We start from the raw sequence: 24,417 nt of genomic DNA, 5'->3' as shown, positions 1-24,417 counted from the left end.
TCTAACGTGGTGGACAGATCACCATCGTTTAATTCAGGGGGCTTCTTTTGTTCTTCCGACCTGGACTGTAATTTCAACATATGCAAGTCTTACAGGTTTGGGAGCTGTGTGGGGTTCTCTGACGGCACAAGGAGTTTGGGAATCTCAGGAGGTGAGATTACCGATCAATATTTTGGAACTCCGTGCAATTTTCAGAGCTCTTCAGTCTTGGCCTCTTCTGAAGAGAGAATCGTTCATTTGTTTTCAGACAGACAATGTCACAACTGTGGCATACATCAATCATCAAGGAGGGACTCACAGTCCTCTGGCTATGAAAGAAGTATCTCGAATTCTGGTTTGGGCGGAATCCAGCTCCTGTCTAATCTCTGCGGTTCATATCCCAGGTATAGACAATTGGGAAGCGGATTATCTCAGTCGCCAAACGTTGCATCCGGGCGAATGGTCTCTTCACCCAGAGGTATTTCTTCAGATTGTTCAAATGTGGGAGCTTCCAGAAATAGATCTGATGGCGTCTCATCTAAACAAGAAACTTCCCAGGTATCTGTCCAGATCCCGGGATCCTCAGGCAGAAGCAGTGGATGCATTATCACTTCCTTGGAAGTATCATCCTGCCTATATCTTTCCGCCTCTAGTTCTTCTTCCAAGAGTAATCTCCAAGATTCTGAAGGAATGCTCGTTTGTTCTGCTGGTAGCTCCGGCATGGCCTCACAGGTTTTGGTATGCGGATCTTGTCCGGATGGCCTCTTGCCATCCGTGGACTCTTCCGCTAAGACCAGACCTTCTGTCGCAAGGTCCTTTTTTCCATCAGGATCTCAAATCCTTAAATTTAAAGGTATGGAGATTGAACACTTGATTCTTGGTCAAAGAGGTTTCTCTGACTCTGTGATTAATACTATGTTACAGGCTCGTAAATCTGTATCTAGAGAGATATATTATAGAGTCTGGAAGACTTATATTTCTTGGTGTCTTTCTCATCATTTTTCTTGGCATTCTTTTAGAATTCCGAGAATTTTACAATTTCTTCAGGATGGTTTAGATAAAGGTTTATCCGCAAGTTCTTTGAAAGGACAAATCTCTGCTCTTTCTGTTCTTTTTCACAGAAAGATTGCTAATCTTCCTGATATTCATTGTTTTGTACAAGCTTTGGTTCGTATAAAACCTGTCATTAAGTCAATTTCTCCTCCTTGGAGTTTGAATTTGGTTCTGAGGGCTCTTCAAACTCCTCCGTTTGAACCTATGCATTCGCTGGATATTAAATTACTTTCTTGGAAAGTTTTGTTTCTTTTGGCCATCTCTTCTGCTAGAAGAGTTTCTGAATTATCTGCTCTTTCTTGTGAGTCTCCTTTTCTGATTTTTAATCAGGATAAGGCGGTGTTGCGAACTTCTTTTGAATTTTTACCTAAGGTTGTGAATTCCAACAACATTAGTAGAGAAATTGTGGTTCCTTCATTATGTCCTAATCCTAAGAATTCTAAGGAGAAATCGTTGCATTCTTTGGATGTTGTTAGAGCTTTGAAATATTATGTTGAAGCTACTAAGTCTTTCCGAAAGACTTCTAGTCTATTTGTTATCTTTTCCGGTTCTAGAAAAGGCCAGAAAGCTTCTGCCATTTCTTTGGCATCTTGGTTGAAATCTTTAATTCATCATGCCTATGTCGAGTCGGGTAAAACTCCGCCTCAAAGGATTACAGCTCATTTTACTAGGTCAGTTTCTACTTCCTGGGCGTTTAGGAATGAAGCTTCGGTTGATCAGATTTGCAAAGCAGCAACTTGGTCCTCTTTGCATACTTTTACTAAATTCTACCATTTTGATGTATTTTCCTCTTCTGAAGCAGTTTTTGGTAGAAAAGTACTTCAGGCAGCGGTTTCAGTTTGAATCTTCTGTTTATGTTTTTCATTAAACTTTATTTTGGGTGTGGATTATTTTCATCAGGAATTGGCTGTCTTTATTTTTATCCCTCCCTCTCTAGTGACTCTTGCGTGGAAAGATCCACATCTTGGGTAGTCATTATCCCATACGTCACTAGCTCATGGACTCTTGCTAATTACATGAAAGAAAACATAATTTATGTAAGAACTTACCTGATAAATTCATTTCTTTCATATTAGCAAGAGTCCATGAGGCCCGCCCTTTTTTGTGGTGGTTATGATTTTTTTGTATAAAGCACAATTATTCCAATTCTTTATTTTATATGCTTTCGCACTTTTTTCTTATCACCCCACTTCTTGGCTATTCGTTAAACTGATTTGTGGGTGTGGTGAGGGGTGTATTTGTAGGCATTTTGAGGTTTGGGAAACTTTGCCCCTCCTGGTAGGAATGTATATCCCATACGTCACTAGCTCATGGACTCTTGCTAATATGAAAGAAATGAATTTATCAGGTAAGTTCTTACATAAATTATGTTTTTCTCCTAACCGTCGGTCGAATGACTGGGGGGGCGGAGCCTGAGGGGAGCTATATGTACAGCTTTGCTGTGTGCTCTCTTTGCCACTTCCTGTAGGGATTGAGAATATCCCACAAGTAAGGATGAATCCGTGGACTGAATACACCGTAAGAGAAAGAAATTTATCAGGTAAGCATAAATTCTGTTTTTAGATTCCAGTGCAAGTCAGTGGCTGGATCATCAGTTTTTTCTCGTCCTACCTGAACTGCCATCACTACAGATACAAATCCTCTCAGGGTGGGAAACTATTTGGGGTTCTTTGAGAGCACAGGGACTTTGTGATCCTTGGGAGGCAAGGTTACCTGTAATTGTTTTAGAACTCTCTGCTATTTTCAGGCCTCTGTTAATAAGAGATTCTCATCTGCATTTACAGACAGATAATGTCAGACCAGTAGCTTATGTAAACTATCAGGGGAGAACTCAGTTCCCTAGCCATAAGGGAGGTGTCTCGAATTCTCTCATGGGCAGAAACCAATTCCTGTTTAGTCTCTGCGATTCATATTCCAGGGGTAAACAACTGGGGAGGGGACTTCCTTAGTCATCAATCTCTTCACCAGGATGTGTTCAATCATATTGTATATCTTTGGGGTCTCCCAGAGATAGATCTGATGGCCTCTCGTTTGAACAACAAACTTCCCAGGTATTCTCAATCAGTGCTAGTGGATGCTCTAGTAACTCCTTGGTCATTTCAGCTTTCTTATCTGTTTCTTCCTCTGGTACTGCTACCCAGAGTGGTTTCTAGTTTAAGCCTAGAGAAATTTTCAGTAATCCTGAATGCCCCAGCAGGATTTGGTATGCAGATCTAATTTAGATGTCCAGCTGTCCTCCTTGACCTCTGCCTCTACGGTCAGACCTTCTGTTTCAAGGTCCATTTTTCCATTCGGATCTCAAGTCTTTGAACTTGATGACATGGAAATTGAAAGGTTAATCCTTAGATATAGAGGTTTCTCTGATTCTGTAATTGAAAATTTAATCCAAACCCATAAGCCTGTTACTAGGAAGATTTATCATAAGGTCTGGAAGGCCTTTATTTCATTCTTAATACAGGGAGAGTCCACAGCTGCATTAATTACTTGTGGGAAATACAGACACCCTAGCCAAAGGCTTAAATACCTCCCCCACTTCCCTCATCCCCCAGTCATTCTTTGCCTTTCGTCACAGGAGGTTTGCAGAGAAGTGTTAGAAGATTTCGGAGTAGTTCCTTAGGTTGGGACTGGAGTTTTAAGTAGTCTTGTCAGACTCTCAGTGAGAGCATTGATAAGAGTTAGAGTCTGAAGATGCAGGGAGAGTCTTTCTGCGAAACCATCCAGACTCACATTAACAGCTCCTAAGCAATCAGCGTTAACTAATTTCGCTGCCTGCTTTTCTTCACTCAAGTCCATGTCAGAAGCAACGCTACAGTCTGTCAAACTTAAAGGACTGTTTTCTCTGTTCCATAGTATAGATTCCGGTAAGATGTTTTCATTTTATATACATCTGTTAACGATAGAAGACAGGGTCGCAGTGGGACTCCTTTATCTTTATGGAATTAAGGGTTTATATCCCCTGAGGGGGATTATTGAACAGTGGGGGTTTTTAATCATATTTGTTATGTGATTTCGGCTGCTTTATGTGAGGGAGACGTTTGGGCTCATAGACTGATACGGAACGTACAGGTTATTTTTATTTTATTATTCACATTTGAGAGCTGGCGCGCTTTTCCTTAGCAGGGGTGGTCCTGCATGACGCACCGTGTGACTGGGAGTGGTCACGTTTTTCCATTTCCTATTCCTGACTGATTGTCTGCGACGGGGCGCAAGTTTCTCTAGCTGTCTGGGTCATAGGAGGTGGTGAGTGCCCCAGCCATTGGGGGTATAAGGTGCCAGTTATTTTATTTTTCTATAATTTAAATTAGACAAGTTATGGAGGATTCTGATAATTTAGAGGGGGATCCCTCTAATACAGAATTTGATACCTGTTTATATTGTGAGTAGGCCCAGTAGTAATCTCTCAATTATGTTCCGTATGCCGCAACAGGGTGTTCTCATCAACCAATGTTGAGATGTTAGAGACCACTGAGCTGTCCGCCTCTGAGGACTCCTCGTCCCATGAGGTGTGTACCCTAGAATCTTCTGTTCCTACACATGCAGTTTCCCCGAGTACTGCTGCTCCTTCGCCTGAACGTTTTTTTTTCCACCAGATGTTACTGCGCAGTTCTGCATGGCCATCTCTACGGCCTTAGCGATTTTGCCTCTTCCTGCTACATGCAAGTGAAGGGTTAATCCAGGCACTCCTGCCCAGGAACCGTTGTGTAAGTTGACGATTGTATCCGATCAGTCATCTGGGGATGCAGTTCCCTCTGAGGCTTCAGAGGTAGGACCTCCAGGTTCGGAGTCTGCTGATTTGATTCCACCGATGGAAGAGGATTTAGCATTTAGATTTAGAATGGCATGCCTGTGCTTGCTTCTGAGAGAAGTTTTGGGGATGTTAGAGATTCCGAGTACTGATCCGTCAGTCGGATATCAGTCCTCTAAATCAGATAGCGATCTTGAATAGACGAGGGGAGGACGGATGGAGATCCCATATATAATAATAATATATATAATTATTTTTATTTCAGAATCCCTGTTCCGAGCTCTATAGGGGGGTTTGTGTCGTAGACAGGTAGGACCTGTTTTTGCACATTCCTTTTTGGCTATCATTTTTGTGCGCTTGCCTAATTTCTATTCTGTTTCAGGATAGTTTTTTTGTTTAGAGCTCTTGGTTGTTGTAGAAACGCTTATCCTTCTTGATTTGGATTATTCTCAGACTTTTAGCATAAGCTGGAATTTCAGAATTTTCTGTTTAGCCCTTGAGTTGCTCTGACAGATATGTTGGTTAAGTCTACTCTGTCCTTCTACTCGAAAGGAGGAGTTATTTCTAGCTATTCCAGGCAGAGCAGGTTCATCTATTCTAGATGACAGGTCAGACCTGTTTTAGGTAATATCTTGGATGGGTGCTTGATTCTGGATCATATCGGATCCAGGGGTCCTAGAGGGTGTAGCTAGTGTTCTCACCTGCCTTTCTGGGTAGTTTTTCTTCTCTTGAATTTGTCTTTTGACAGAGAGAGTGACGTTTTTCGGATGACTTTTGGAGTCATTGTCCTGGTACCTATCTCAGTGTGAAGATATTTTCATTCCACTGTTGTGTCATAGTCCAAATAAGGGAGGGGTCTTCCGTCCTATTTGGATTCTATGGTACTTAACCAGAGATTATTATGTTTCCTTTTTGGGGGAGAATATAAGGTTCCCTCTTCCATTTTGTTTGGGAACTCTGCAGGATCTCTGTCGAGAAGGATATCTTTTCTTTTGGGTAGAATCCAGTTCTTACGGACCGTCTCTTTCTGTAAACCTCGTTTTTGATCCTAAGGTTTTTTTTGGGGATCTGGGGTTAATTTGGCAGTATCATGGTTCCAGATTTATCTGTAGCTCCCTGGTCTTGGCGATTCTGGTTTTCTACCATTGTCTTTTAAAAGACTTTTAAGGATTTTCGTCTGTCTTCTTCGATCCTCAGAGATGGATCTAGACCAGAGCTCTCTGGGTAGGCACCAGGGTGGATTCCTGGATGCTAATTGGAAATAGGAAGTTTTTCCTTAGGTCTTGTGAAGTTGGAGTTTACTTCATTGGGTGTGCACTCCAGACCCCCTTCAGGCAATCGCTGGCTCTGTGGGGAAGGGTGAGGTTTGGCCTGGGGCCCTTCTTGGGTTTCTTCCATTGACAGGTCTCATCTCAGCCAGGGATTCTGTCTTATCAGATTTTCCTGGAATACTGGTTTGGAGAATCATTCTCCAGGTTTCTGTCCAGATCTCCCTATCCTGAGGGACATTTCTCTTAGCTCTCCCGGGGCTGTTTTTGACTTCAGTCGCTAGCCTGTCAGTTGGGGAGAGCGTATCCTATAGGGGGACCGTGGATTCAAATTCATTCCGATTATTCTTATATTTTCTCGGGCACAAATTTTGTTCTGAGGTTTTGGGCTTCTGGGTTCGTCCCAGTCTATGGACTCTAGTCAGCCTTTTTTTCTCTCATTGGCTCAGATCTCTTTCTGAGAAGGAGAGATTCTACAGCGTAGAGGGTAGTATCTCGAGTTTGGTGGTAGGCGGAGGCCCACTACTGCTAGTTGTCAGCGGTCCACTTTCTGAGTGTGATCTTCAGGGATGGATGTTCCCTTCAATCATTCCTTGGATCTGGGGATAAGGTCTCTATCCAAAGGTTTTCGGATGTTTGTTTTTGAATGGGGGCGCCGTTCGAGAATTCAGGACGCCTGTGCCTATCCCAGGTTACCCATTAATGGGTCGTGGTTCAGAGATCCTCAGGCAGGGCTAATGGATCCTTAGCGGTGCTTTGGAGGTCCAATTCAACCTTTTTTTTTTTTTCTGCCATATCACTCTTACCTCGAGTGATGGCTCGATTCTACAGGGGCAGACGTCAGTGAGACTCATTGCTCCATTTGTGTCCGTGAGATCGTAGATAGCCTTAGCCGAGAGAGGGTTCTTTTCTGAGAGGTTACAGGGCTATCCTTCAGCAGGTAGTTGGTTTCTCGTCATCTATCTTAGGTGTGGAGGACCCCCCTTTTTGTCGGGAAGAGCAAGATTCGTCCTGGCACTCTATCTGTCCTGCCAGATTTCACTTTTTCTCCTCCAGGATGATCTGGAGAAGGGTCTTTCTAGCTGGTTCTTGTTGTGACAGTTTCTGGGCCCTGTTTGTTTCCTCTGCTCTGGAGGCTCATGGGCATTAAGTTTTTGCTAGGGCTCTGACTGCAATCAGGCCAATGAGTCAATCTGATGCTCTTTTTGGAGCTTAGATATTATTTTTAAGGGGTTGCATTGGGCTACTTTTGTACCTGTGCAGGAGGTGGTCTTTGAATTTTATCTTCAATGATCTTTTCCATCTGTAGATGGCTTCTACATGCCATAGTCTCTGGGGTGCAAGATTGTAATACGTATTCCTTATGGGGTTTCCTCTATAATAAGGCTGTTCTACGAGCCTAGTTAGATTTTCTTCCTAAGGTTCTTTATTTTTTTATAAGTCCTATTCCTTCTCTATGAGGAAAGGGTTTTCCCTTTTTAGGGAATCATGTCCTAATGTCTTTCAGGCCACATAAGATTAGACAGTTTCTCTGTTGAATATTTGTATCTGGGAAGTGCAAGGATCTGTAGAAATGTCGACTTCCATATTTTTTGTTGAGGAGTGTCTTCTGTTTGACATAGGAGACAGCGGGACACTAGCCTCGCCATAGGTTTACGTCTCAGTTCGAAAGCATTGACGTTATTTTGAGTGTCTGGCATGAGATCTCTATGGATCTGATTGTTTGACGACTGCTTGGTCCTCCTTGCATTCTTTTTCCAAATTGTTTTTTCTTGCTTCTGTTGCTTCAGGAGAATGGGTTTTTGCAGGCTGTGGTGCCCTCAGATGGGGCCGCCTCTCTTTGTTCCCTTCCGTTCGCATTTAGTGTCCTCTGTAGCTTGGGTATAATTTCCCACAAGTAATGAATGCAGCTGTGGACTCTCCCTGTATTAAGAAGGAAAACATAATAAATTATGCTTACCAGATAATTTCCTTCTGTACATGGAGAGTCCACAACTCCCGTCCGTGTTCTCTGATGGGCGGCCTTAAATGTTATCATTTTTCTTCTGGCACCTTTTTTTACCCTGATATTTCTCCTACTGTTCCTTGTTCCCTTGGCAGAATGACTGGGGGTTGAGGGAAGTGGAGAAGTAGTTTAAGCCTTTGGCTGGTGTGTCTTTGCCTCCTCCTGCAGGCCAGGTTCTTTATTTCCCACAAGTAATGAATGCAGCTGTGGACTCTCCTTGTACAGAAGGAAAGGAAAAATTACTTGGTAAGCATAATTTATGTTTTCTTGGTGTCTGGATCATGGTTTATCCTAGGATACTGCAGTTTTTGCAGGATAGTCTAGACAAGGGCCTATCTTTGAGTTCTATGAAGGGGCAGATTTCTGCTTGTTCAGTCTTATTTCATAGGAAGATTGCTAATCTTCCTGATATTCATAGTTTTGTTCAGGCTTTGGTACGTATTAAACCTGTAATCAAGCCAATTTCTCCTCCATGAAATCTTAACCTGATGTTAAGGGTTTTGAAGGCTTTTCCTTTTAAACCTATGCAAATGTTCATATTAAACTTCTTTTTTATGGAAGTTATTTTTTTTGGCTATCCTTTCTGCTATAAGAGTTTCTGAATTATCTATTCATTCTTGTAATCCCCCTTGTTCTGATTCTCCATCTGGATAAAGCAGTTTTACAGACTACATTTACGTTTTTGCCTAAAGTTGTTTCTTCAGATAACATTAACTGATAAATTGTTGTCTCTTCTTTGTGTCCTAATCCCAAAAATGCTTCAGAGAGATCTTTGCATAATTTGAACATTGTGAGGGCATTGAAAAATTACATTGATTCTACCAAGTACTTTAGACAAACTTATAGTTTGTTTATTCACTTTTCTGGTTCTAGAAAAGGACAGAATGTTTCTGCTGTTTCTTTGGTTTCCTCATTGAAACTTTTGATTCACAAGGCTTACATGGAGGCAGGTTGGCCTCCACCGCAACAGATTACAGCTCATTCTATTAGGTCAGTTGCTACTTCCTTGGCCTTCAAGAATGAGGCTTCAGTTGACCAGATTTGCAAGGCAGCTACTTGGTCTTCTTTGCATACTTTTACAAAATTCTACCATTTTGATGTTTTTGCTTGTATTGAGGTAGCCTTTGGTAGGAAAGTTCTTCAGGCAGTTGACTTGATTTATTTTTTCATGTTGCATTAAAAAATATATATATCCCTATATGGGTTCTTTTGGGGTTGTGCATTTTCAGTGAGAAAAAGATGTTTCTTTAGTCCCACCCTTTATGTATCATTACTCGTGGACTCCACAGCTTGGGTATTAGTTCCCAGGTTTAATGGGTTGTGCACTCCACCTGTATGGAAAAAAAACATCATTTATGCTTACCTGATAAATTAATTTCTTTCATGGTGGTGAGTCCACAAGACCCCACTGTAACTGCTCTTACTCAGTACTAGTATTCCGCTGACACTTCTCCCTCCTCCTTATCCCAGAGTAAACCCAACGATTGCCCATTAACCCAAACATCAGCCTGGACTAGATGAAGGGTGTAAACACAGAATAACTTTGAGTACTAACTGCAAAATATATATCCAGATCCCCAGCAGGGGAACACCTTACTCAGTATGTGGAGTCCCACCCTGGTGCCTCAGTGTCTGGGAGATAATTATTTCAAGTCCTGCTGATTCAATCATCCTCCCTCTGCACCCGATACATTGTTACAGAAACCTGTTTTTATTAACTAGTTGTAACATAAATCTTATTTTAAAATAAACAGCATGGTAGAGTGCCCAATTTGTCCAAAAAGCACTAATATTGTAGCAAACATACTGTCTTAAAGGTGAACAGTCTATGAATATAGTCTGTTATGGCTTTTTGTGACACCCACCCTGTGTTTACTGGTGTTGGTTTCTTTATTTTGCACATCGTTTTTCCCCTGCTCCTTTTATTTTTGCTCTTATTTCTTTTTCCTACCCCTTTTTGCTTGACTATACATTAGACTGATGTACCTGTGAGATGGGGCTTTATAGACAGGACATACTTGAAAACGAGAGAAATCTCAATGTATCCTTCCTGGTAAAATATTTTATAAATAATAAATAAATAGAGCTCTTTGAGTTTTGGAATCTTTGCCTCCACCTAGTGGTAGGGAAGAGTAATTCCCAGGGGTTATGGATTGTTGACTCTCACCACCATGAAAGAAATTAATTTATCAGGTAAGCATAAATTATGTTTTCTATTTTCTGCCAGCAATTACATTTTTAAAATTGTGTACATTTTCTCTGTTTGCTAAAATGTTATTAAATTATTATTAAAAGGACAGTAAACATTAATGGGACATGAAACCACATTTTTTTCTTTCATACTTCAGATAGAGCATGTGCTTTTAAACATCTTTACAATTTACTTCTATTATCTAATTTGTTTTGTTCTCTTGGTATCCTTTATGGAAAATTATACCTAAGTAGGTTTAGGAGCTGATGATTGGTGGCTGCACATATATGCCTTTATGTTATTGGCTCATCGGATGTGTTCAGCTAGTTCCCAGTAGTGTGATGCTGCTTCAACAACGGATACCAAGAGAATGAAGCAAATTAGTTAAGAGGAGTAAATTGGAAAGTTGTTTAAAATTGGTTTCTCTATCTCATTCATCAAAGAAATATATTGGGTTTCATGTTCCTTTAAAGTTATTGGCCATACCTGCACAATTTAGATTCCTGTAAATTATTCAGTAAGGATCTGAACACCTGGACAGTGATGGCCAACATCTTTACTCACGAGGTCCGAAATCAATATTTAAAGGGACATTAAACTGCTGTGAACAACTACAAAAGAATAGTAACTACTCACTATGTTGTTGCATTTCATTGTGTTCATGCAGCTCTTCATAAAGCTCCGCCTCTTTATACTGGGCGTCGCCACCTTGGATCTCAGGTATTCTCACACACTGTGACAGAAGTAGTGTGCATTTACATATTAATAAGGTTGTCACCTTTCTGACACTGGTTTAATGTGCGTTAGGGTGCATGTTACAGAGCAGAAGCTTTACATTTTTGCAGTGGCTACATTGCTCTAGATTAGTGCTCAGTGGTTTTTCAAATATATTTTGTGGAACTGCACTGCGTAAAAAATTTAAAAATGAAGACCACATAATGTATCATGCACAGTAACTCCGAGCAAGTGAAACAGCTGTCAAAAAAAGTGGGCTATATGATTGATCTGTGAGTGTGCACTGCTTCTATCACAGGCTGTGAGAATACCTGCGCTCGAAGATGGCAGCGCCCAGTATGAAGAGGCAGAGCTACAGTATCTGGCACCTTTTAAGCTATAAAAAAACGGTGTATAATCCCCATTCAATATTAACAGAGAAGCCGTCTGTGCAAGGTATGCACTAAATAAGCAGAAGGTAATAATCCACATGCGTTCATGTTTATATCTTCTATATGTTTACAAATAAATCAACCTTCAGAGCTATAAAAAATATACACTATATAAACTATGCAGCCACTTCACATACACATAGTCACATCATTGTATAATATCAAAATATAATATTATGATAATTGTACTAGGAGGAGGGACAGAGGAAAGCAAAAAAAATAAATAAATATTTTTTTGGTACATTGTCTATGACTTGGAACGCTAACAAAGACTGTACATATTTTGTTGTACCTCTGGTCTATGTGTATTAAAATAGGAGAACTGCAATAGCATTGTGAGTAGTTGCTATTCTTTTGCAGTTGTGCTCAGCAGTTTATTGTCTCTTTAAGATGTTTATATTATGGCTCTTACTTTAAATAGGCCTTAGCTTTATTTAAACTGTACAGTGAACTCCTTATTGCTCCCACCTCATAACGAGAGATTACAGTCTGCTGTGATATCATTCAAACTCTCCATTATGTGAACCAGCAAATAACTTAATACGTTGACAGGAAATAGGGCTGGTTTTACATTTTTTTTCCAGGGCTCCTTTTTATTCCCAGTGTGGTCCTGTAGATATAGTCAAGAAAAAATAGCATGAGAATTGCAATGTAATGTATAATTGTAAAAAAATGTACTTTGCATATATAAGGATTTAAATGTCCCTTTAAATATGAGACAATTGAAAATTGCTTAATTGATATATATGCCGGTATATATCCCTTAATTCTGTCTAATCTATTTTTTTTATTTGTTAGGATGTGCAGAGAGCACGATTTGAAGATAAATACAGAACATTTTTAGATGTCTCTGACAATTTCCGTCCAGTTTTCCGATACTTTTGCATGGAAAAGTTCTTAGACCCTGCAGTTTGGTTTGAGAAACGCTTGGCTTATACTCGAAGTGTAGCCACATCTTCTATAGGTAACATCATTTATTAATTTATTTTACAATTTTGTTTACAAATAGTTTCAAAATTACGGTGTAAAGGAATTCAGATTTAATAAATTACGGTGTCACAAATTTTTACTTAAAGGACCACTCGATGCAGTAGAATTGCATAATCAACAAGTACATAATTAAACGACAATGCAATAACACCTGCTCTGAATTTATTGCTATTATTATTATAATCGGTTATTTGTAGAGCGCCAACAGATTCTGCAGCGCTATAGAATTTCAAATAAGCAGTAAAAAACAATTCTGACAATTTTTTTTTCCTCCCATTTTCCATCCCACTGTATCATGTGATAGACATCAGCCAATCACAGACTAGTAAACATATACCCTGTGAGCTCAGTAGTATCATGTGTGGAGTTATAAATAAAGACACTGCAAAATTTGATTATGGAAGTAAATTGGAAAGTATCTTAAAACTGCTGCTCTATCTGAATCATAAAAGTTTATTTGAATTGAGTGTCCCTTTAACAAGACCTGAAGGTGAAATAGTTATGCTTTTTTGTAAATCTGTTGTTTTTTTAACTTCTTTATAAGACCTTTAACATGCCCTAGTGCTGCTTTTGCAGTATACAGAGTCACTGATAATTGGACGCTGTGCGCAAGCTTTATTGGTAGGCCTGCACGTGCAGGGAACTTATCTTTACATTAATGGCTACTCCTTTTCTTTCATAAGGGGGTGAGAGTCCACGAGCCTTGACGTGTGGGATTGAATTCCTGCCACTAGGAGGAGGCAAAGATAACCAAAACTTTTAAACCCGCCCACTTTCCTGCACAACTAAGGTTTTATTTTTTTGCCTTCCAGGAGTAGGTGAGGATTTGAGGTGCTCCAAATTCTACGTTGAGTGCTCAGACCTATGTGAGAGCCATGACTCCCCTTATTCTACAGACTAACTTGAACACAAGGGTGTACAGAGTACTTGGTAGAGACACAATATTTCCCATGGGGATTTTATTTACAAGCCTTCCACAGGTGTCACAGGCACCTGTCCCTTAGCCTCCTCCTGTTGAGTCGTCGGTGTTCTCTGTTCCAGTATCTTCTGCTGTCACCTGTACAGTACTGGATGGGCTCTCTACTGCAAGCAGCTTTATCTGCAAAATATGTTTGCTCACATAACCTGCAGGCTATTTGTAGATACACTAATCAAGTATAGCATAGCCAGGTATAACTGAGTCTGGGATAATAAATTTTGTGTATTTACCAATCTTGGATATGATGTGGGCAGCTTGATAGCACTGTAGATGATTTAATTTATCACAATTTTCAGTGGTAGTGCTATGACCGCACAACTGTATGGTGTGTTAGTATGGAAACTGTGAGATGAAGGGTAACACTGCTGAGATACGCTTTATCTTATATAAAAAATGAAGGGGGCACTTTAAATAATTTTCTAAAGTGGCTCCTAGGCGCGCTATCTGTGGTTCTTTCCACAACTCAAGCACCTATCGTCTAAAGGTTCTCTCTTTTACCAAGATCTACAATTTCTAAATCTGACGGCAAGGAGGTTGCATGCATAATTTTAAAGCAAAGCGTGTTTTCATATGCTGTAGGTGCTAAGCTTCTACAGGCTAGGAAACCTGTAACTAGAAACATTTGCCACAAAATCTGGAAAGTTTATTTTTCTTGGTGATAAGATTGTGGTCTTCACTGGCATTCCTTTAGAATTCCCAGAATCCTTCAGTTTCTTTAAGATAGGTTAGTCAAGTGTTCGTCATGTAGCTCCTTAAAAGACCAGGTTTCTCCTCTTTCTGTTTTATTTTACAAAAAGATAGCCATGTTACCTGATGTAAAAACTTTTGTACAGGCCTTAGTCAGGATTAGCTCTGTTGTGAATCTTATCTCTTCAAATTTGGATTTGGTCTTTTCTGTTTTGCAGGCTCATCCTTTTGAGCCTATGCATGATATTGACTTTCACCTTTTATCTTGAAAAGTTTTATTTCTTTTAGTAATTTCTTCACCTAGCTGTTGCATTGGCTTCTTGGTTAAAACAAGTATTTCACATAGCTTACTTGGTGGCGGGGAAATCACCCTAAACGTATTATAGCCCATTCCACTTGATCAATATCTACTTCTTGGGCCTTTAAAATGAGGCTTATGTGGAACAAATTTACAAAGCAGTGTCTGGAATTGCCTCTCTTTCTTTTGTTGGACCCACTTTCTCGTGGACTCCATAGCTTGGATAGTAGATCCCACATGACAAGGCTATATATATATATATATATATATATGTGTATATATATATATATATATATATATATATATATATATATATATATATATATATATATATATATATATATATATGTATGTATGTATTTTATATATATATATATATATATACATATATATAATGTCCCTCTCTCCCTGCAGAGATTAATGCGCTCCTGTATATTCAGCATACTTCTATTTGTGTATGGAGCCCCCAGTACAAAAAGTCCACAATACCTCAATACTTACATAAGTAATAAAATATTGTGTTATCTGGCACTTTTACAGTCCTTCCATTTATTATTATTCATATCCAGTCTTAGTAATTTTCCTTTGTATCAGCATTTAATCATTTGATCTGCATTTTAGAACCTGATCTTATCCTACCTTGCTACATGTATTTAAATTTCAATAAGGAAGCTCAAAGGAATAGTCTAGTCAAAATTAAACTTTCTTGATTCAGATAGAGCATGGAATTTTAAGCAACTTTCTAATTTACTCCTATTATCAATTTTTCTTTGTTCTCTTGGTATCTTTATTTGAAAGTAAGCATAGGAGCCGGCCCATTTTTGTTTCAGCACCTGGGTAGCACTTGCCGATTGGTGGCTACATTTAGACACCAATCAGAAAGCGCTACCCAGGTGCTGAACCAAAAATTGTCCGTCTCCTATGCTTACTTTCCTGCTTTTTCAAATAAAGATACCAAGAGAACAAATATAAATTGATAATAGGAGTAAATTAGAACGTTGCTTTAAATTGCCTGCTCTATCTGAATCATGAAAGATTCATTTTGACTAGATTATTCCTTTAATCGCTATCCTTGCATATTAAATTCTGATGCTATTAAATTTTGATGCAGTCCCATGCAGTTGATACAGCCTGTACAAGACTGGAGAGAGAAACAAAAATAATTCCTCTTCTGTAGGTTCCCTGATAATCTTTGGGTGTGTTTATATTAAAAGACACTCTTTTTGAAGTGTTCATGTTTTAGGGTGTAGTGTTGGCTGCAAACACTATTATTTATGCCTCTGAATATTGTTTTTCAACCTGAAAAAAAATATATTTCATAGCAGTCATATGCTCAAAGACCTTGATAGCCATAATAACAAATAAATATATTAATTATTTTTCTTTTCTATCTTACCCTTATAAGGTTATAGATAGGCATGGTGGCAGCTAATATCACCAGCAGAGCATGCTCAGTTTGTGCCAGGGTTGCAGTTGCTACCTCCAACCTGATGTTTATGACTTGCTCTTCAAGGCTAAACTGCTGTTTAGACAACATCTAGGTACTATAATAGTTTGCATTTAGGGATATGTGTTCTGCCATGATGACAGGATATGCCTATATATATGTATAAATACTTGTCTTAATAAAACATTTGTATATTGCTTAAAAGAGGGCTAAAGTCCCTTTTTTACATCAGGACAACTATATCCTTGGTATCTCTCTCTAATTTCTTTAAGGAAATATATGCTCTTGGTTCTGCACCATATACTTTTATATTAATCACTATTCATTTTGTTGAGCTTGTTCCATTGTTTAAAACTTACATATATATATATATATATATATATATATATGTGTGTGTGTGTGTGTGTAACAAAAAAATAAAATAAATGCATTAAAAATGTATTTTCCTCTCATTTCCTATGTTTTTAACAGCACAGACTATACTGGCCAAAATGTGTTTGATTTTACAGTTCTGATGAGAATGAGTTTTGTAGTTGGACGTTGTTTAAAGCCCATTCTGTGGTTTGGGTCTACAGGCACTGCATCTAACAGCTGGGTAGCGGATCAGTGCCATTTGAAGGAGGACACAACAGGCAGTGCAAGAAGTAAATATCATGAATTGGATTAGGATCCTTAGCCTGTTTACAGGTTTGGGAGGTCTACTCTGAATGGATGTAGTTGTATGGGAATTCACTGTCCCGAATTCAGTGCTGGCTTACGTCTACTGTACCTCCATGGTTTACAGTTTTCCTTTGGGCTATTACCTAAGGGTAGTGAAGCCGTAGGCACAAATACTCTCCTTTTTTCATCAGGACAAAACTGTTATCAAACCAGTACCTAATTTCTTAGCTACCCGAGTCTCATGCCTCTGAAATCATCTGTCTTCCATCATTTTTTCTCTAATGAAAGATCACTTTGCACCTTGGATGCAGTTAGCTGTCCTAATATAGTACAGCTAATCAATTTTTTTAAGGCAGGTAAACAGGTATTGCTGGGACATTACAATATATTTCTCAGTTTGAGTTTACTGCTCAGGAAGTACTGGCTCCTTATACAAGGGAATTTCTAATACTTAGGGGTTTGAAGAAGATCTCTAATATGAAGACTTATGCAAAACAAAGGTGTGAATTTCACCTTGTAAAAAAGTACTTTAAGGTGGATGTCCGTGCTTTTTCTAAGGCCAAGTTTTAATTCTATATTCATTTCCAAATAAGAGTTTCTTCTTAACATGACTTACTGTGATTTGTGTATTTTACTGGTTTGCTATTTATTTGCTAGTGAGTGTTATTAGGGTGAGCTAAACATGAAATTAAATCATAATCTAATTGGCTTAGTTGCTTAAGTGGCAGTCACCAAGCTTCCATGCTATATTTAGATGTGTGGAGGTATTTTCAAACCTAAAAAAATTGTGGTTCCATGCCTTGAGCTTCTGTCACTACTCTTCAAAAGTGAGTGCTGCTTAGAGAACTAAGCCAAAAGATTACATTTTTATGTTCACCCCTCTTACCTTTTATATGTTCCAGCTTTGGTAAACAATTGATATTGTTTATGAAAGTGTGAGATAAAACAAGATAGAACATGCAAAAGACTTTTCAGTTTACTTATATTATCTTATTTGCTTTATACTCTTGATATCCTTTATTGGAAAGCATAACTAAGTAGGTTCAGGAGCAACAGTAACTAATGGTATCTAGCTTCTGATTGGAGGCTAAACACATAACTTGTCATTGGCTTACCAGACGTGTTCAGCTACTGCATTGCTGCTCTGGACCTGACTTTACAAGGGTTAAAAACATTTGTTCTATATGCAATATCAAATTCAAGCATTTTCCATTTAAACAGGACTTTGTTGTTGTTTTGTTGGATTTTGATTTGCTATGTCCAACTATTTCCTGTATTTTTTTCAGTATGTTACATTGTGGGCCTTGGAGACCGTCATGTACAGAACATTCTTATAGATGAAGAGACTGCAGAACTGGTGCACATTGATTTAGGTAGGTAAAAAATAAAGGAACATAAAACACCTTGTAATTAGAAGATCATTTTGTAGTTGTACAATAAATTAGCATACTAGGTGATTAGGAACATGTTTGTTGAAATAGTTTTTCAATATCAAATTCACCCCACCGATTGCCAATCCAGACTTATCTTTGGAGTAGATGCAGCTAAACACTGCCATTTTGTTATAATAAGATCCATTGGTTTGCTGTTTCTTATCTGATCATCTTCACTGCAGCCAATGCGAGGCAGATACTTGTGTTAGACTAGTGAAGTGTGCACTTCCAGTTCTCAGAACTGAGAAAACCTACCATTTTAGAACTTGGAAGAAAATTGGAAAAAAAATTATGGATTAATTTTGCCAAGTTATTTGTTACGCATTTAATAATTTTGTATGACAATATTAAAGTGTTTCAGGTATATGGTGTAAAATGTAGGTATTTACTAACTTTTTATGTCTCTATTTGGCAGGAGTTGCTTTTGAGCAAGGTAAAATACTTCCTACACCAGAAACTGTTCCATTCAGATTAACCAGAGATATTGTGGATGGTATGGGTATAACTGGCGTGGAAGGTGTTTTCAGGAGGTAATTTCATTGGTACTCTTGTGTATAACATAGTAGAGCTTCCACAACACCACACAGTGTATAACTAAAGTAGTATCTATAAAAGGAGAATGCATTAAACATTACTGATTTGGGAAGATATCAGACCAAAAAGATATTTCACGAATAACACTTTCACAGATGATAAATACAATATTAATTGAAGTATATTTGTATAAACATAAACTGATCAAATTTTGTCTAATCTTTATGAACTCATTCACACTATATTGGCTGTTTGTTTGTGGGGGTTGTCAGACACAGAGATGCACTCTCCATCTAAAGGGGAGGAGAGTCCACGGCTTCATTCATTACTTGTGGGAAATAAGAACCTGGCCACCAGGAGGAGGCAAAGACACCCCAGCCAAAGGCTTAAATACCTCCCCCACTTCCCTCATCCCCAGTCATTCTTTGCCTTTCGTCACAGGAGGTTGGCAGAGAAGTGTCCGAAGAATCGGAGTAGTCTCTTATGGAGGGTAGTACTCTTCAGAATGGGACTGGAGTTTTAAGTAGTCCTGTCAGCCTCTCAGTGAGAGCTTGGGTGAAAATTAGAGTCCGGAGATGCAGGCAGAGTCTTTCTGCAAAACAATCCCGACTCATTTTAACAGCTCCATAAGCAAACAGAGTTGACGAGTTTCGCTGCCTGCTTCCTACACTCAAGTCCATGTTAGGAGCGATGCTACTACACTGTCACACTTGAGAGGCCGTGTTCCTGTTCTACGGCGTAGATTCTGGTAAGATCGTTTTATTTTTATACACATAATGAGAACGCAGAACACAGGGTCACAGCGTGATGCCTCTTATCTTTATAGAATCAAGGGTTAATATCCCTAGTAAGGGGATTATTGAACAGGTTGAGTTTATACATAATATTGTTTATTGTGTCATCGTTGCGAGATGTGTGAGATGAGGCTCTGCCAATGGGTGAACTTTAGTCTCCTTCCAGGAGTATTTGCGCGGCTATTGTTTTTCTCCCTAGTGCAGGGGAGGTCCTGCGAGGCATTCCTTCTGACCGGGTGTGACCTAATCTACTTCCTTGTTTGACTGACCTTGCAGGAGACATAGAGGTTTCTGTGGCCCGGGTCCTAGGGGGTGGTGAGTGCCCCGGACATTGGAGGTTATAAAGGTGCCATTGTTTATATTTTATAACTAGTCTGTAATAAAGCCGCAATCTATGGAGGACTCTAAAGCGTTAGAGGGTACTAACTCTAGTACCTGTGTGAGGTTCCAGTAGATACGCCTGCTCAATTATGTTCCCCTTGCCCTTGATAATTTTTTGACTTGTCGAAAGAAGAGAGGGTCTAGTACTACTGAGCCGCCCACCTCTGAGGGCTCCCCGTCCCGTGAGGTGCGTCCCCTACATTCATCTCCGAGTACACATGCAGCGCCCCAGGGCATGACTATTTCTCCTTCGGGGGAAATCCGTTGGCCGTCAGACTTTGCGGATCAACTGCAAACAGCGGTCTCTAAGGTGATTAGTGCCTTACCACGTTCTGCTAAGCGCAAGCGTAGGATGAAATATGGTGATCTGGTCCAGGAGTCATATACTCCTATGGATATCTCGGAAATGTTATACGCTGACGAGGACAACTCCGACTCTTCGGAGGAAGTTCCTTCTGGGTCGGAATCCATGTCATCTAAAGCTCCGTCTGCAGAGGAGCCTGACTTTAGTTTTAGGATGGAAAACTTGCACTTTTGGTGAGGCAGGTGCTTGCTACTCTCAAGGTTCCGGAACCGAAACTACCGGAGGAGCCCTTGATTCCTAAGCTTGATAAAGTTTATGAGGACAGGGTGGTACCTCAGACCTTCCTGGTTCCTGTTAAGATGGCTAACATTATTAAGAATGAATGGGAGTGATTAGGTTCTTCCTTTTCCCTTTCTTCCTTTAAGGAACTGTTCCTCGTTCTGGACTCTCAGCTCGAGCTTCGGGGGACCGTCCCTAAGGTGGATGGTGCTATCTCTACGCTCGCGAAGCGGACGACAATTCCTCTTGAGGATAGTGTCGTTCAAAGAGCCCATGGATAAAAAGTTAGAAAACATGTTGAGAAAAATGTTTCAACATAAGGGGTTTGTTTTTCAGCTGGCAGCTGCGGTTGCCGGAGCTGCGACATATTGGTGCGAATCTCTTGTCTGATATGGTCGAGAGGGAGATTCCCCTCGACGAGATACAGGAGAGAATTATTGCCTTGAGGGTAGCTAATTCTTTTATTTGTGATGCCAATATGCAAATTATTTGCCTGAATGCTAAGGTTTCATGGTTTTCTGTACTAGCCCGCAGGGCTCTGTGGCTAACGTCGTGGTCTGCGGACAGGACCTCTAAGTCCAGACTGTTATCCCTTCCCTTTCAGGGAAAGATCCTGTTCAGTTCAGAATTGGACTCGATCATATCCACAGTGACGGGGGGCAAGGGTGCTTTCCTACCGCAAGATAAGAAGGTTAAACCTAAGGGATCTACTTTTCAGCCCTTTCGTACGGACAAGGGCCAACGCCAGCAGCCCGCCGCGAAAGAGGATCAGTCCAAGGGTGCTTTGAAACCAGTTCAGTCTTAGAACAAGTCCAAGCAGAACAAGAAGCCCGCCGAAACAAAGTAGGCATGAAGGGGCGGTCCCCGGACATAGTAGGGGGCAGATTATCTCTCTTCTCGGAGGCCTATTCAAACCTTTTCGTGGTCCCAAAGAAGGTTAGCACGTTCTGCCCAATTCTAGACCTAAAATGTTTAAACAAGTTTCTGGCTGTTCCATCGTTCAAAATGGAAACTATCAGATCTATTCTGCTCCTAGTTCAAGAGGGTCAGTTCATGACGACAATAGACTTGAAGGATGCCTACCTTCATGTGCCAATCCACAGGGATCACTTCAGTTTCCTGAGATTTTCGTTTCTGGACCATCATTTCCAGTTTGTGGCCCTTCCCTTTGGTCTGGCAACGGCCCTGAGAGTCTTCACAAAGGTTCTGGGGGCGCTGCTTGCAGTAGCCAGATCCAGAGGCATTGCTGTGGTGCCCTATTTGGGCGATATCCTAGTCCAGGCGGCGTCGTTCAGTCTCGCAGAGGATCAATCTCACAGTTAGAAGATAAACTCAGGAAAGAGCTCCCTGATTCCCAGCAACAGGGTAGAGTTCCTGGCAAGGATAATAGATTCTATATCCATGAGGATATTTCTCACAGATCAGTGATGCAGGAAGATTTCGTCCGCTTGTCTTGCCCTTCAGTCCTACTCCAGTCCCTCTGTGGTGCAGAGTATGGAGGTGATCGGGCTCATGGTATCCAGCATCAATGTCATTCCATTCGCCAGGTTCCATCTCAGACCTCTTCAGTTGTGCATGTTGAGACAGTGGGACAGCGATCATACAGACCTATCCTAACAGATTTCTCTGGATGATCGGACGAGGGACTTCCTCTCCTGGTTTATCTGTCCGGATCAACTGTCCCAAGGGACATCCTTTCTGAGACTGTCCTGGGAGATTGTGACCATGGACGCGAGTCTGGCAGGATGGAAAGCTGTTTGGGGTGCCAGGATGGCACAGGGAAAATGGTCTTGAGAGGAGTCTCTCCTCCCGATCAATATTCTGGAACTTCGAGCGATCTACAATGCTCTGAAGGCGTGGCCTCTTCTGGGGTCGTTTAGCTTTATCAGATTCCAGACAGACAACATTACCTCGGTTGCTTACATCAACCATCAGGGGGGGACGAGAAGCTCCCTAGCGATGAGGGAGGTTTCTCGGATATTGGAATGGGCAATGAGCCTCACGGCTGCTCGCTCTCAGCAATCCACATTCCGGGTGTGGACAACTGGGAAGCGGATTTTCTCAGCAGACAATCCTTCCATCCGGGGGAATGGTCTCTCCACCCGAGGTGTTTGCGGAAATTTGTCACGAATGGGGGACTCCGGTGATAGATCTCATGGCGTCCAGACTCAATTGCAAGCTACCCATATACGGGTCGCAATCCAGGGATCTCCAGGCAGAGCATCTGCCTTGGCGGTACCTTGGGGCTTCAGCCTAGTTTACATTTTTCCACCGTTGCCACTTCTACCTTGTGTAGTGGCCCGCATCAAGCAAGAGAAAGCTTTGGGTATTCTGATTGCTCCGTTGTGACCGCGAGGACGTGGTTCGCGCATCTGGTGGGGATGTCATTGGAGGTTACCCTGTTGCAGGGATCTGTTGGTACAGGGTCCCTTTCAACATCAAAATTTAGATTCTCTGAGGCTGACTGTGTGGAGATTGGACGCTTAGTCTTGGCCAAGAGAGGGTTTTCTGAGAGAGTGATTGATACTCTCGTTCAGGCCAGGAAGCCAGTCACTCGTCGCATCTATCATAAGGTGTGGAGGACTTACTTGTCCTGGTGTAAGAAGCAGGGATATCCTTGGCACAAGGTTAAAGTATCCAGGATTCTGTCCTTTTTCCAGGATGGACTGGAGAAAGTGCTTGCCGCCAGTTCTATGAAGGGACAGATTTTGGCGTTATCTGTTCTGTTACACAAGAGGCTCGCTGAGCTTCCTGATATTCAGTCTTTTGTTCAGGCCTTGTCTAGAATCAGACCTGTTTTTAGACAGTCTACTCCTCCTTGGAGCTTGAACTTGGTTCTGAAGGTGTTGCAGAGGGTTCCGTTCGAACCTATGCACTCTGTGGAGATTAATATTCTTTCTTGGAAGGTTCTTTTTCTGTTGGCTATTGCATCGGCACGCAGAGTATCTGAGCTGGCAGCCTTGCAATGTGAGCCCCCTATCTGGTTTTTCATGCTGATAAGGCTGTTCTTCGTACTGGTGTGGAATTTCTTCCCAAGGTTGTGTCTAACCGTAACATCAATCAGGAAATCGTTGTTCCTTCTTTGTGTCCTAACCTCTCTCTACTAAGTAGAGGTTACTTCATAATTTGGGTGTGGTTCGAGCTTTGAAGTTCTATCTTCAGGCTACAAAGGATTTCAGACGGACTACATCTCTGTTTGTGGTGTATTCAGGAAAGCGCAGAAAGCCTCTGCAACTTCTTAGTCCTTTTGGTTGAGGAGCATGATCCGTTTGGCCTATGAGACAGCGGGACATAAGTCTCCTCAGAGGATCACGGCTCATTCTACTAGAGATGTGGTTTCTTTGTGGGCCTTCAAGAATGAGACTTCTATGGAGCAGATTTGTAAGGCGGCTACCTGGTCCTCCTTAAATACCTTTACTAAATTTTACAAATTTGACGTTTTTGCTTCGGCGGAAGCAGCTTTTGGGAGAAAGGTTTTGCAGGCTGTGATTCCCTCAGATTAGGGTCTGCCTTTTTGCCCTCCCATTTTCAGTGTCCTCTAGGGCTTGGGTATTTGTTCCCACGAGTAATGAATGAAACCGTGGACTCTCCTTCCCTTTAGATGGAAAATATAAATTATGCTTACCTGATAATTTCATTTCCATCGTGGGGAGGAGAGTTTTGTTCTTCTGGCAGCATTTATACCCTGATATTTCTCCTACTGTTCCTTGTTCTCTCTGCAGAATGACTGGGGGATGAGGGAAGTGGGGGAGGTATTTAAGCCTTTGGCTGGGTTGTCTTTACCGCCTCCTGGTGGTTCTTATTTCCCACAAGTAATGAATGAAACCGTGGACTCTTCTCCCCACGATGGAAATTAAATTATCAGGTAAGCATAATTTTATATTTGAGGAGTTTGAGCAATAACAATCATAGGTTTTCAACTGTTTTAACATATATCATGGATATCATTGCTCTGCTGGGAGTTTATTTGCGAATATTGCATGCTGCATTACAATAATCTTATATTGTCTTGAAGAAGGCCCACAAATGGGTCGAAACATTGACATCTACAATTAATATGAAATTAACTTGAAAATAAAGATATATTGTTTGTTGCCTTTATACAAATCCTGTGAGTGCCCTCCTACATTTGGATATTTCTATACAATTACACGAGGATAGCACCCAGGACGTGATTACACTTGTGTGGAAGGAGTGCTGGGCTACCGGCTATGTATATTTTAT

General features: G+C 40.7%; 1 protein-coding gene across 1 annotated transcript in view; it reads left to right on the top strand.

Moving 5' to 3' along the window:
* The window catches only part of ATM (ATM serine/threonine kinase), a 925,848-nt gene that overhangs the window by 816,919 nt on the left and 84,512 nt on the right, over positions 1–24,417 (top strand). The window contains exons 58-60 of the mRNA XM_053708547.1: positions 12,206–12,371; positions 17,755–17,841; positions 18,317–18,431. Coding sequence (XP_053564522.1) covers positions 12,206–12,371; positions 17,755–17,841; positions 18,317–18,431 — 368 coding nt within the window. The remainder of the gene's footprint in view (positions 1–12,205; positions 12,372–17,754; positions 17,842–18,316; positions 18,432–24,417) is intronic.

This window comes from Bombina bombina, chromosome 3 (genome assembly GCF_027579735.1).
Source record: "Bombina bombina isolate aBomBom1 chromosome 3, aBomBom1.pri, whole genome shotgun sequence".
Classification (NCBI taxonomy): Eukaryota; Metazoa; Chordata; class Amphibia; order Anura; family Bombinatoridae; genus Bombina; species Bombina bombina.
Note: the sequence above shows the minus strand (reverse complement) of the source record. Positions and strands in the feature narration are given on the sequence as shown.